The sequence below is a fragment of the Oncorhynchus nerka genome, linkage group LG15 (assembly GCF_034236695.1).
Source record: "Oncorhynchus nerka isolate Pitt River linkage group LG15, Oner_Uvic_2.0, whole genome shotgun sequence".
NCBI classification, from domain to species: domain Eukaryota; kingdom Metazoa; phylum Chordata; class Actinopteri; order Salmoniformes; family Salmonidae; genus Oncorhynchus; species Oncorhynchus nerka.
The window spans coordinates 103,175,373-103,187,503 of NC_088410.1; the positions used below are offsets into that span (position 1 = coordinate 103,175,373).

The following is a 12,131-nucleotide window of genomic DNA, read 5'->3' on the forward strand; positions in this document are numbered from 1 at the left end:
AGGAAATCTTTCACTTGGCATATTCATTTGATTTTTCACCACACCTGATTACATTTGCTCTAGATTGTTCTATTGTGTTATTGACTATGTTTTGTTTATTCCATGTGTAACTGTTGTTTGTGTCACACTGCTATGCTTTATCTTGGCCAGGGTTACACATGGAATGAACAAAACATAGTCAATAATACAGTAGAACAAAATAAAACAAAAAGTCTAAATACAATGAGTGCAAGAGCACCAACAGATCTAGGACCAGGCTACATAAAAGTACCATCATCACAGGCTTGGGGGGGAAGTATTTATTTGCCATTAGAACAGACTGGTATTTATTCCTGATAAAAAATAACTTTTCAACTACATACAGTAGGCATGTACTCATTTCATAGTCAAACAAGCAGACACAAATGTAATCTGGCTGACAAGGTGCTCACACCCTGAAGTCACGTCAAGTCAAGACAAGACAAAGGCTACAAGCCAAACGGCACCTTATTCCCAACAGCAGGAGTTTTTGCCAAACTTGGTCCTGGAGACCCCAAGAGGTGCACCTTTTAGTTTTCTGCCCTGACACCCACTCAGCTGATTCAAAGAATCAACTAAATCATCAAGCTTTGAAATCAGCTGTGTGGTGTCAGGGCAAAAAACAAAACGAGGCCCGAGACAGGTAAACCCTTCCCTGCCTAATGCTACTACATTTAACCAGAGGCCCGAGATAGGTAAACCCTTCCCTGCATAATGCTACTACATTTAACCAGAGGCCAGTAGTGGACTATTACCACTCCATAGGAATAGGGTCCATTTAACATGCAGCCAAAAACAACCCTGGGCAACAAGCTCCAACAATAAGAGGGTTGTGTTCAAAAAAGTGCAACATATTGAACACAGATAGAAATGCAATCAATTTGAGATGACATGATTATTTCCTCAACATGTCTGTTCTATACACCATATTTCTATTCAACTTTCCTTCCTGGACAGAACCCCTGACTTGTCACTATCTGACTGTTCCTTCCTGGACAGAACCCCTGACTTGTCACTATCTGACTGTTCCTTCCTGGACAGAACCCCTGACTTGTCCTTATCTGACTGTTCCTTCCTGGACAGAACCCCTGACTTGTCACTATCTGACTGTTCCTTCCTGGACAGAACCCCCGACTTGTCGCGATCTGACTGTTCCTTCCTGGACAGAACCCCCGACTTGTCGCGATCTGACTGTTCCTTCCTGGACAGAACCCCTGACTTGTCCCTATCTGACTGTTCCTTCCTGTACAGAACCCCCGACTTGTCGCGATCTGACTGTTCCTTCCTGGACAGAACCCCCGAATTGTCACTATATGACTGTTCCTTCCTGGACAGAACCCCTGACTTGTCAATATCTGACTGTTCCTTCCTGGACAGAACCCCTGACTTGTCCTTATCTGACTGTTCCTTCCTGGACAGGACCCCTGACTTGTCCTTATCTGACTGTTCCTTCCTGGACAGAACCCCTGACTTGTCCCTATCTGACTGTTCCTTTCTGGCACCCTATTCCCCATTTAGAGCACTACTAGGACCCTGGTCAAAAGTAGTGCACTATATAGGGAATAGGTTTCCATTAGGGACATGAAAATTGACTGCGGCTACACAGAGAAAGAAGCAGAAGAGGTCCCTTGTAGAAATAGATTTGAAGGCATGTCATTCAGCTCGGTTCAGCTGTAAAGGCTTGGAGCAGAACGAAGCAGAAGAGGTCCCTTGTAGAAATAGATTTGAAGGCATGTCATTCAGCTCGGTTCAGCTGTAAAGGCTTGGAGCAGAAAGCTGATCTCACAGCGTCAGTGGAAACACAAGGCGCTGGCTCTTCACTTGACACCCAGTGTCATAATACATCATGACCATGTCATATGTCCTAACAGCTGTCATAACATGTTCATAACAGCTGTCATAACATGTTCATAACACTGTCATAACATGTTCATAACAGCTGTCATAACATGTTCATAACAGCTGTCATAACATGTTCATAACAGCTGTCATAACATGTTCATAACACTGTCCCGTTGTGACATATATTGTGTTATTTTATGGCTGGTTATAACACCTACATAGTATTGTTAAAAAACACACATTGATTCAAAATTCGTTTTTTTTTCCTGAAAAAAAGTTATTTAATTTGAAAGTTTGTCTCTTAAATTTTTTGTTGTTGTAGTAATGAATTCCTTTAATGTCACTGTTTTTAATATTTTAAATAACTTGTAGAAAATACTCTTTATGACACTGGTAAGAAGCATTACGACCATCATCATCATATCAGCCAGATGGGCCTATCAGCTACATGACCTTATGTCAGTCATCAGTCACATAGAGGGAGTGTTGTCCTGCTCCTGCAGTCATCAGTCACATAGAGGGGGTCTTGTCCTGTTCCTGCAGTCATCAGTCACATAGAGGGGGTCTTGTCCTGTATTCATCCCAGTCATCAGTCACATAGAGGGGGTCTTGTCCTGTTCCTGCAGTCATCAGTCACATAGAGGGGGTCTTGTCCTGTTCCTGCAGTCATCAGTCACATAGAGGGGGTCTTGTCCTGCATTCATCCCAGTCATCAGTCACATAGAGGGGGTCTTGTCCTGCTCCTGCATTCATCAGTCACAGAGGGGTCTTGTCCTGTTCCTGCAGTCATCAGTCACATAGAGGGGGTCTTGTCCTGCTCCTGCATTCATCAGTCACATAGAGCGGGTCTTGTCCTGTTCCTGCAGTCATCAGTCACATAGAGGGGGTCTTGTCCTGCCCCTGCAGTCATCAGTCACATAGAGGGGGTCTTGTCCTGTTCCTGCATTCATCAGTCACATAGAGGGGGTCTTGTCCTGCTCCTGCAGTCATCAGTCACATAGAGGGGGTCTTGTCCTGCTCCTGCATTCATCAGTCACATAGAGGGGGTCTTGTCCTGCTCCTGCAGTCATCCCAGTCATCAGTCACATAGAGGGGGTCTTGTCCTGCTCCTGCAGTCATCAGTCACATAGAGGGTGTCTTGTCCTGCTCCTGCATTCATCAGTCACAGAGGGGGTCTTGTCCTGCTCTTCCAGTCATCAGTCACATAGAGGGGGTCTTGTCCTGTTCCTGCATTCATCAGTCACATAGAGGGGGTCTTGTCCTGCTCCTGCATTCATCCCAGTCATCAGTCACATAGAGGGGGTCTTGTCCTGTTCCTGCAGTCATCAGTCACATAGAGGGGGTCTTGTCCTGTTCCTGCAGTCATCAGTCACATAGAGGGGGTCTTGTCCTGCTCCTACATTCATCCCAGTCATCAGTCACATAGAGGGGGTCTTGTCCTGTTTCTGCATTCATCCCAGTCATCAGTCACATAGAGGGGGTCTTGTCCTGCTCCTGCATTCATCAGTCACATAGAGGGGGTCTTGTCCTGTTCCTGCATTCATCCCAGTCATCAGTCACATAGAGGGGGTCTGGTCCTGCTCCTGCATTCATCAGTCACATAGAGGGGGTCTTGTCCTGCTCCTGCAGTCATCAGTCACATAGAGGGGGTCTTGTCCTGCTCCTGCAGTCATCAGTCACATAGAGGGGGTCTTGTCCTGCTCCTGCAGTCATCAGTCACATAGAGGGGGTCTTGTCCTGCTCCTGCAGTCATCAGTCACATAGAGGGGGTCTTGTCCTGTTCCTGCAGTCATCAGTCACATAGAGGGGGTCTTGTCCTGCTCCTGCATTCATCCCAGTCATCTGTCACATAGAGGGGGTCTTGTCCTGCTCCTGCATTCATCCCAGTCATCAGTCACATAGAGGGGGACTTGTCCTGCTCCTGCAGTCATCAGTCACATAGAGGGGGTCTTGTCCTGTTCCTGCATTCATCCCAGTCATCAGTCACATAGAGGGGGTCTTGTCCTGTTCCTGCATTCATCCCAGTCATCAGTCACATAGAGGGGGTCTTGTCCTGCTCCTACATTCATCCCAGTCATCAGTCACATAGAGGGGGTCTTGTCCTGTTTCTGCATTCATCCCAGTCATCAGTCACATAGAGGGGGTCTTGTCCTGCTCCTGCATTCATCAGTCACATAGAGGGGGTCTTGTCCTGTTCCTGCATTCATCAGTCACATAGAGGGGGTCTGGTCCTGCATTCATCAGTCACATAGAGGGGTCTTGTCCTGCTCCTGCAGTCATCAGTCACATAGAGGGGGTCTTGTCCTGCTCCTGCAGTCATCAGTCACATAGAGGGGGTCTTGTCCTGCTCCTGCAGTCATCAGTCACATAAAGGGGGTCTTGTCCTGTTCCTGCAGTCATCAGTCACATAGAGGGGGTCTTGTCCTGCTCCTGCATTCATCCCAGTCATCTGTCACATAGAGGGGGTCTTGTCCTGCTCTTGCATTCATCAGTCACATAGAGGGGGTCTGGTCCTGCTCCTGCAGTCATCAGTCACATAGAGGGGGTCTTGTCCTGTTCCTGCATTCATCAGTCACATAGAGGGGGTCTTGTCCTGCTCCTGCATTCATCCCAGTCATCTGTCACATAGAGGGGGTCTTGTCCTGTTCCTGCAGTCATCAGTCACATAGAGGGGGTCTTGTCCTGTTCCTGCAGTCATCAGTCACATAGGGGGGGGTCTTGTCCTGCTCCTGCAGTCATCAGTCACATAGGGGGGTCTTGTCCTGCTCCTGCATTCATCCCAGTCATCAGAAACAATTTAATATGGTCATTTAAAAAAAAATATATATAACAAACATTGTTGACCAGTAGGTGTAATGGAATGCTTTGCCTTGTGTTGTAGGTGTGTTGTAACTCTTATGTAGGTGTTATAACCAGCCATAAAATAAACAATATATGTCACAACGGGTCTAAATATGTCCCGACAGTGTTATGAACATGTCAACTGTTATGACAGGTTATGACAGGTCATGTCAACTGTTATGACAGGTTATGACAGGTCATGTCAACTGTTATGACAGGTCATGTCAACTGTTATGACAGGTCATGTCAACTGTTATGACAGGTTATGACAGGTCATGTCAACTGTTATGACATGGTTATGACAGGTCATGTCAACTGTTATGACAGGTCATGTCAACTGTTATGACAGGTTATGACAGGTCATGTCAACTGTTATGACAGGTCATGTCAACTGTTATGACATGGTTATGACAGGTCATGTCAACTGTTATGACATGGTTATGACTTTGTTATGACAGGTCATGTCAACTGTTATGACATGGTTATGACATGGTTATGACAAATGTCACAACGTGTTATGACTCTGGGTGTGAAGTGTTAGCCACAAGGCAGATCATAGTGGACGTTTAACATTCCTAAAAACGGTGTCAAACGTTGATACTACACCCTATACTGAAACATTTCAGTGAACATATTGGTTGTTTATTGTGAAGATTTAACAAAGTTCGTTGATGCCTTCATCCTGACTACTGCTGCCTTCTTGGGGGGGGGGGGGACTGCCTGGAATGGGACTTTCCTGGTTAAGTAAAGAATGCCACTCCCGACACGGTGCCCTTTGTAGGGATTAGGGTGCCCTTTGTAGGGATTAGGGTGCCCTTTGGTAGGGATTAGGGTGCCCTTTGGTAGGGATTAGGGTGCCCTTTGGTAGGGATTAGGGTGCCCTTTGGTAGGGATTAGGGTGCCCTTTGGTAGGGATTAGGGTGCCCTTTGGTAGGGATTAGGGTGCCCTTTGTAGGGATTAGGGTGCCCTTTGGTAGGGATGCCCTTTGGTAGGGATGCCCTTTGGTAGGGATGCCCTTTGGTAGGGATTAGTTAGGGTGCCCTTTGGTAGGGATTAGTTAGGGTGCCCTTTGGTAGGGATTAGTTAGGGTGCCCTTTGGTAGGGATTAGTTAGGGTGCCCTTTGGTAGGGATTAGTTAGGGTGCCCTTTGGTAGGGATTAGTTAGGGTGCCCTTTGGTAGGGATTAGTTAGGGTGCCCTTTGGTAGGGATTAGTTAGGGTGCCCTTTGGTAGGGATTAGTTAGGGTGCCCTTTGGTAGGGATTACGGTGCCCTTTGGTAGGGATTACGGTGCCCTTTGGTAGGGATTACGGTGCCCTTTGGTAGGGATTAGGGTGCCCTTTGGTAGGGATTAGGGTGCCCTTTGGTAGGGATTAGGGTGCCCTTTGGTAGGGATTAGGGTGCCCTTTGGTAGGGATTACGGTGCCCTTTGGTAGGGATTACGGTGCCCTTTGGTAGGGATTACGGTGCCCTTTGGTAGGGATTACGGTGCCCTTTGTAGGGATTACGGTGCCCTTTGGGGACACAGGCATAACGGTCAACACTGATTTAACGTCCAAATACAACCGACATGGAAACGAGAGATAAGAGAGAAAGAAAGAAAAAACTGATCGTTTAATTAAAATAAAATCAATTCTCATATTTGGTGAAGAATCTGTGGTAAAAAAAGGCAACGGTTTCCTCCATTCGGTTTCTTCAGCCGCTTTGTGACTTGATAGGAAACGTTTTAATAGAACGTTTTTCCACTAAACTACATTTACTTCGTATTCAGACATTTCATTTCTGGCTGTCATCGACAAGTACAAAATCTGTTGTTTATTAAAAATAAAAAAAAATCAGAATATGACTTTCTGTTTATCTGACAACACCGGTGTTTCGCCCACTAAAGACTGGTAGCAGATGGGGACGGCCGTGCTTTCACCGTCAGGTTACAAACATAAGCAACAACGGCCTGTGAAACAGTTTTTAACATCATTACTCTGGTAAATAAACTGCTGGTAAAAAGAAAAGTAACTTAATGGAAATGACAGAGGTTTAATTTTATCCTGGGTTGTGTTCATCAGAAAAAATGCTTTGCAACAGAAACCAAGGTAGTTTTCTTCCGTGTGGTTTGTAATGAACATACTCTTAACAAGAACACCAACAACATGAGACGTTATCTTTAACATAGGGGCCCAGAGTTATTCCCAAATGGCACCTTATTCCCTATATAGTGCACCACTTTAGACCACAACCATTGGCCCTGGTTAAAAGTAGTGCCCTATATAGGGAATAAGGTACCATTTGAGATGAAACCTAAGGCTTGACCAGGTCCTAAACATACCCTGGACCAAATACTCCTGGCCAGGTTACGAGGCAATCAGAAAAATTCCTGGCCCTAAAACAAAGTGAAAACACAGGATAAGTCCCAAATTGCACCTTATTCCCTATGTAGTGCACTACTTTTGACCAGGGTAGTGCACCGTACAGGGTGCCATTTGGGATACACATTGTTCAGTTCAATCCCACGCGTGAGAACAGGTTGGAGTCATATTGATAAGGTGAGACCAGCTTAGGGAATTGACCGGATCATGACTATGTATGGCTCCAGTCAGTCAGTCAGTCAGTCAGTCAGTCAGTCAGTCAGTCTGTCTCTATCCCACCAGTCAGTCAGTCAGTCAGTCAGTCTGTCTGTCTCTATCCCACCAGTCAGTCAGTCAGTCTGTCTCTATCCCACCAGTCAGTCAGTCAGTCTCTATCCCACCAGTCAGTCAGTCTCTATCCCACCAGTCAGTCAGTCAGTCTGTCTCTATCCCACCAGTCAGTCAGTCAGTCAGTCAGTCAGTCAGTCTGTCTCTATCCCTCCAGTCAGTCAGTCTGTCTCTATCCCACCAGTCAGTCAGTCAGTCAGTCAGTCTGTTTCTATCCCTCCAGTCAGTCAGTCAGTCTGTTTCTATCCCACCAGTCAGTCAGTCAGTCTGTCTCTATCCCACCAGTCAGTCAGTCAGTCTGTTTCTATCCCACCAGTCAGTCAGTCAGTCTGTCTCTATCCCACCAGTCAGTCAGTCAGTCAGTCAGTTTCTATCCCTCCAGTCAGTCAGTCAGTTTCTATCCCACCAGTCACAGTTTCTATCCCACCAGTCAGTCAGTCAGTCTGTCTCTATCCCACCAGTCAGTCAGTCAGTCAGTCTGTTTCTATCCCACCAGTCAGTCAGTCAGTCAGTCAGTCAGTCAGTTTCTATCCCTCCAGTCTGTCTGTCTGTCTGTTTCTATCCCACCAGTCAGTCAGTCAGTCAGTCAGTCAGTCAGTCAGTCAGTTTGTCTCCCATGAGAGCGGGTGGATGGAGAGTGGGAGGGGAGGAGCTGCTTCAGTTGCCAGTCTTGGGAGGCTGGGGCTCCATGAAGGCAGGGTTGTAAGCAGGCTGGGCAGAAAGGAAGTCGGGCTGGGCGGGAGGTGCACAGGGATAGGCTGGCTGAGGCTGGGCTGGGTAGCTGGGCTGGGCTGGAGCCTGGAGGGGGTAAGATAGCTGTCCTGGACTGAACCCAGCCTGACTATAAGACACTGGGATAGCAGGAGGATAGGCTGGACCTGGTAGAGAGAGAGAGAGGACATTAAACACACCACACCAGAGACACCGAGACCAGGCGGTTCATGCCGTCGGGCTCCTCCTCTTTTCACTTACAAATAAGCTTCACTTTCCACCTCCTCTGTTTGTTTTCAACTAATATTAATACATTACTACACAACTAATACATTACTACACAACTAATACATTACTACACAACTAATACATTACTACACAACTAATATTACTACATTACTACACAACTAATACATTACTACACAACTAATATTAATACATTACTACACAACTAATACATTACTACACAACTAATACATTAATACATTACTACACAACTAATATTAATACATTACTACACAACTACTACATTACTACTACACAACTACTATTAATACATTACCACACAACTAAGTAATACCACACAACTAAGTAATACTACACAACTAAGTAATACCACACAACTAAGTAATACCACACAACTAAGTAATACCACACAACTAAGTAATACCACACAACTAAGTAATACCACACAACTAAGTAATACCACACAACTAAGTAATACCTCACAACTAAGTAATACCACACAACTAAGTAATACCTCACAACTAAGTAATACCACACAACTAAGTAATACCACACAACTAAGTAATACCTCACAACTAAGTAATATATATAATACTATCATGGTCATAACGTGCCATTTTACGTTTTGCTTCGGCGTGCCCCACTAAACACGATCCTGACGACAGACTCTGACACTTACCAGTCTCTTGGTAAGGAGGGGGTGGTCCTGGCTGGAACGGCTGTCCCTGGTAGCCTGGTGCTGTGGGTATGGGCTGGCCACCTCCATAGCCGGGTTGAGGCTGAACCCCATACCCAGGCTGGACAGGCACGGTCTGGTAGGCAGGGTACTGGGGGGCCCCCTGGTAGGGCTGGACGGGCTGCTGGGGGTAGTGAGTATTCACCACCGTTGTGTGGGCGGTCGTAGCTATCACCGCTGGGGAGGAGAGATACATAGAAATGCAAAGAGTAAACAAAACACGGTTCCCTATTCTGACAGACATTACAATCATACACCACAGCACATACACATCACATACATGCATGTAGGGCTGGGCTTGTATAGGGTACCCTGTAGGGCTTGTATAGGGTACCCTGTAGGGCTTGTATAGGGTACCCTGTAGGGCTGGGCTTGTATAGGGTACCCTGTAGAGCTGGGCTTGTATAGGGTACCCTGTAGAGCTGGGCTTGTATAGGGTACCCTGTAGAGCTGGGCTTGTATAGGGTACCCTGTAGAGCTGGGCTTGTATAGGGTACCCTGTAGGGCTTGTATAGGGTACCCTGTAGGGCTTGTATAGGGTACCCTGTAGGGCTGGGCTTGTATAGGGTACCCTGTAGGGCTAGGCTTGTATAGGGTACCCTGTAGGGCTAGGCTTGTATAGGGTACCCTGTAGAGCTGGGCTTGTATAGGGTACCCTGTAGGGCTGGGCTTGTATAGGGTACCCTGTAGGGCTGGGCTTGTATAGGGTACCCTGTAGGGCTGGGCTTGTATAGGGTACCCTGTAGGGCTGGGCTTGTATAGGGTACCCTGTAGGGCTGGGCTTGTATAGGGTACCCTGTAGGGCTGGGCTTGTATAGGGTACCCTGTAGGGCTGGGCTTGTATAGGGTACCCTGTAGGGCTGGGCTTGTATAGGGTACCCTGTAGGGCTGGGCTTGTATAGGGTACCCTGTAGGGCTGGGCTTGTATAGGGTACCCTGTAGGGCTGGGCGTGTATAGGGTACCCTGTAGGGCTGGGCGTGTATAGGGCTGGGCGTGTATAGGGTACCCTGTAGGGCTGGGCGTGTATAGGGTACCCTGTAGGTCTTGTATAGGGTACCCTGTAGGGCTGGGCTTGTATAGGGTACCCTGTAGGGCTGGGCTTGTATAAGGTAGCCTGTAGGGCTGGGCTTGTATAAGGTAGCCTGTAGGGCTGGGCTTGTATAGGGTACCCTGTAGGGCTGGCCTTGTATAGGGTACCCTGTAGGGCTGGCCTTGTATAGCGTACCCTGTAGGGCTGGGTGTGTATAGGGTACCCTGTAGGGCTGGGTGTGTATAGGGTACCCTGTAGGGCTGGGTGTGTATAGGGTACCCTGTAGGGCTGGGCTTGTATAGGGTACCCTGTAGGGCTGGGCTTGTATAGGGTACCCTGTAAAAGGAACACCTGGGTTGCTCTCAGGGTAGTTGAGGGCAAAAGATAAAATATTAGAACAAAAAACTTTTAGGAATACGTTTCAGCCAAGCAGGCTATTAGAGACGTTAGTTTAAATGCACTACGCAGACCTTCGCCCTCAAGACAGTTCATGTCTCCTTTGTTTATGGTTCACTGGTGGAGGCGGACGAGGAGAGTCCCAGTGTGTTTGGAACACCTCTGTGTTAACCGTAGAGTGTAGGTGGAAGCAGAGGTCTGACAGATACATGTCATACTCAAGAGACAGGAGCTAGCAGTAGAGAGAGAGAGAGAGAGAGAGAGAGAGAGAGAGAGAGAGAGAGAGAGAGAGAGAGAGAGAGAGAGAGAGAGAGAGAGAGAGAGAGAGAGAGAGAGAGAGAGAGAGAGAGAGAGAGAGAGAGAGAGAGAGAGAGAGAGAGAGAGAGAGAGAGAGAGAGAGAGAGAGAGAGAGACAGAGAGAGAGACAGAGAGAGAGAGAGACAGAGAGAGAGAGACAGAGACAGAGAGAGAGAGAGAGACAGAGACAGAGAGACAGAGAGAGAGAGAGACAGAGAGAGAGAGAGAGACAGAGACAGAGAGAGAGACAGAGAGAGAGACAGAGAGAGAGAGAGAGAGACAGAGAGAGAGAGAGAGAGAGAGACAGAGTGTGTGTGTGTGTGTGTGTGTGTGTGTGTGTGTGTGTGTGTGTACAGGGGCAATACGTAGGCAGCAGCAACACAGCCTGACGATCACAAAGAGAGGTGAAAAACTCTCGTCAGAACAGCATCTGTTTTCAGAAGGATATCTGTGCCATAATGCCACAGGCTTACACACATTTATAGAGTGGGTTTCATTCATTTAAAAAAAGAAAATGTTGCCAAACAACCTGGTAACATTACCCTCTTACTCAATGCTGCCAGTTTCCAAAATGTACCTACTCCAATCTTTGTGTTTCATTTCAAAATAAAAAGGTTAAATGAATACATTCTGGTGATGTCTTGTTGAATCATTCGGTTGGATGAATCAGAAATGTTTAGGACGTGTTGCATCGTTGAGCAAACAGAGTTTTTTCCAGAACTCAAAAATGAGGAAGAGCTGTTTTGTTCCACTAAGGTTTGGTTACTGACAGTGGATTTCTGTTCTATTGGAAGGAGGAAGTGGTTTACACAATTGGGTGTTGTTTGAAAAATCAACCCTTATGTCCCAACCCACTCCATGGAGAGCTAAGCTGGGCCCTGTGTGTCCCAAATGTCACTATTCCCTATATAGTGCCCTAGTTTTGATCAGGGTAGTGCACTACAAAAGGAATAGGTTGACAGTTGGGACGCACGGCCTGCTGGCAGGGATCAAAGTGGGAGTGGTCAAACCACTTCCTGTATCATCACAGCTAATTGTAGCCCTTTTCACATCAGCAGATGTGCTTCTATAGTCACACAGTGCTATAGGGTTATATATGTATATAGGCTTCTATAGTCACACAGTGCTTCTATAGTCACACAGTGCTTCTATAGTCACACAGTGCTTATAACACAGGGTCAGAGATACTACAGTCTGAACTGAACCCCAGACTACACACAGATACTACAGTCTGAACTGACCCCCAGACTACACACAGATACTACAGTCTGAACTGACCCCCAGACTACACACAGATACTACAGTCTGAACTGACCCCCAGACT

The 12,131-nt window shown here is 46.9% G+C and overlaps 1 protein-coding gene across 3 annotated transcripts in view; it reads right to left on the bottom strand.

Moving 5' to 3' along the window:
* Window positions 1–284: 284 nt before the first annotated feature.
* The window catches only part of LOC135560267 (protein shisa-4-like), a 44,590-nt gene continuing 32,743 nt past the window's right edge, over window positions 285–12,131 (bottom strand). Inside the window, exons 4-6 of one of the 3 annotated variants that reach the window (XR_010458866.1) lie at window positions 9,027–9,260; window positions 7,849–8,268; window positions 285–7,533 (exon numbers count right to left, since the gene is read on the bottom strand). Coding sequence is in view for 1 of the 3 variants with exons in the window: in XM_065002113.1 (XP_064858185.1) it covers window positions 8,048–8,268; window positions 9,027–9,260 (455 nt within the window). In the remaining 2 variants the exon portion in view is untranslated. Of the gene's footprint in view, window positions 8,269–9,026; window positions 9,261–12,131 lie in introns of all 3 variants that reach the window. The other 2 variants (XR_010458865.1, XM_065002113.1) reach the window with 2 other exon arrangements.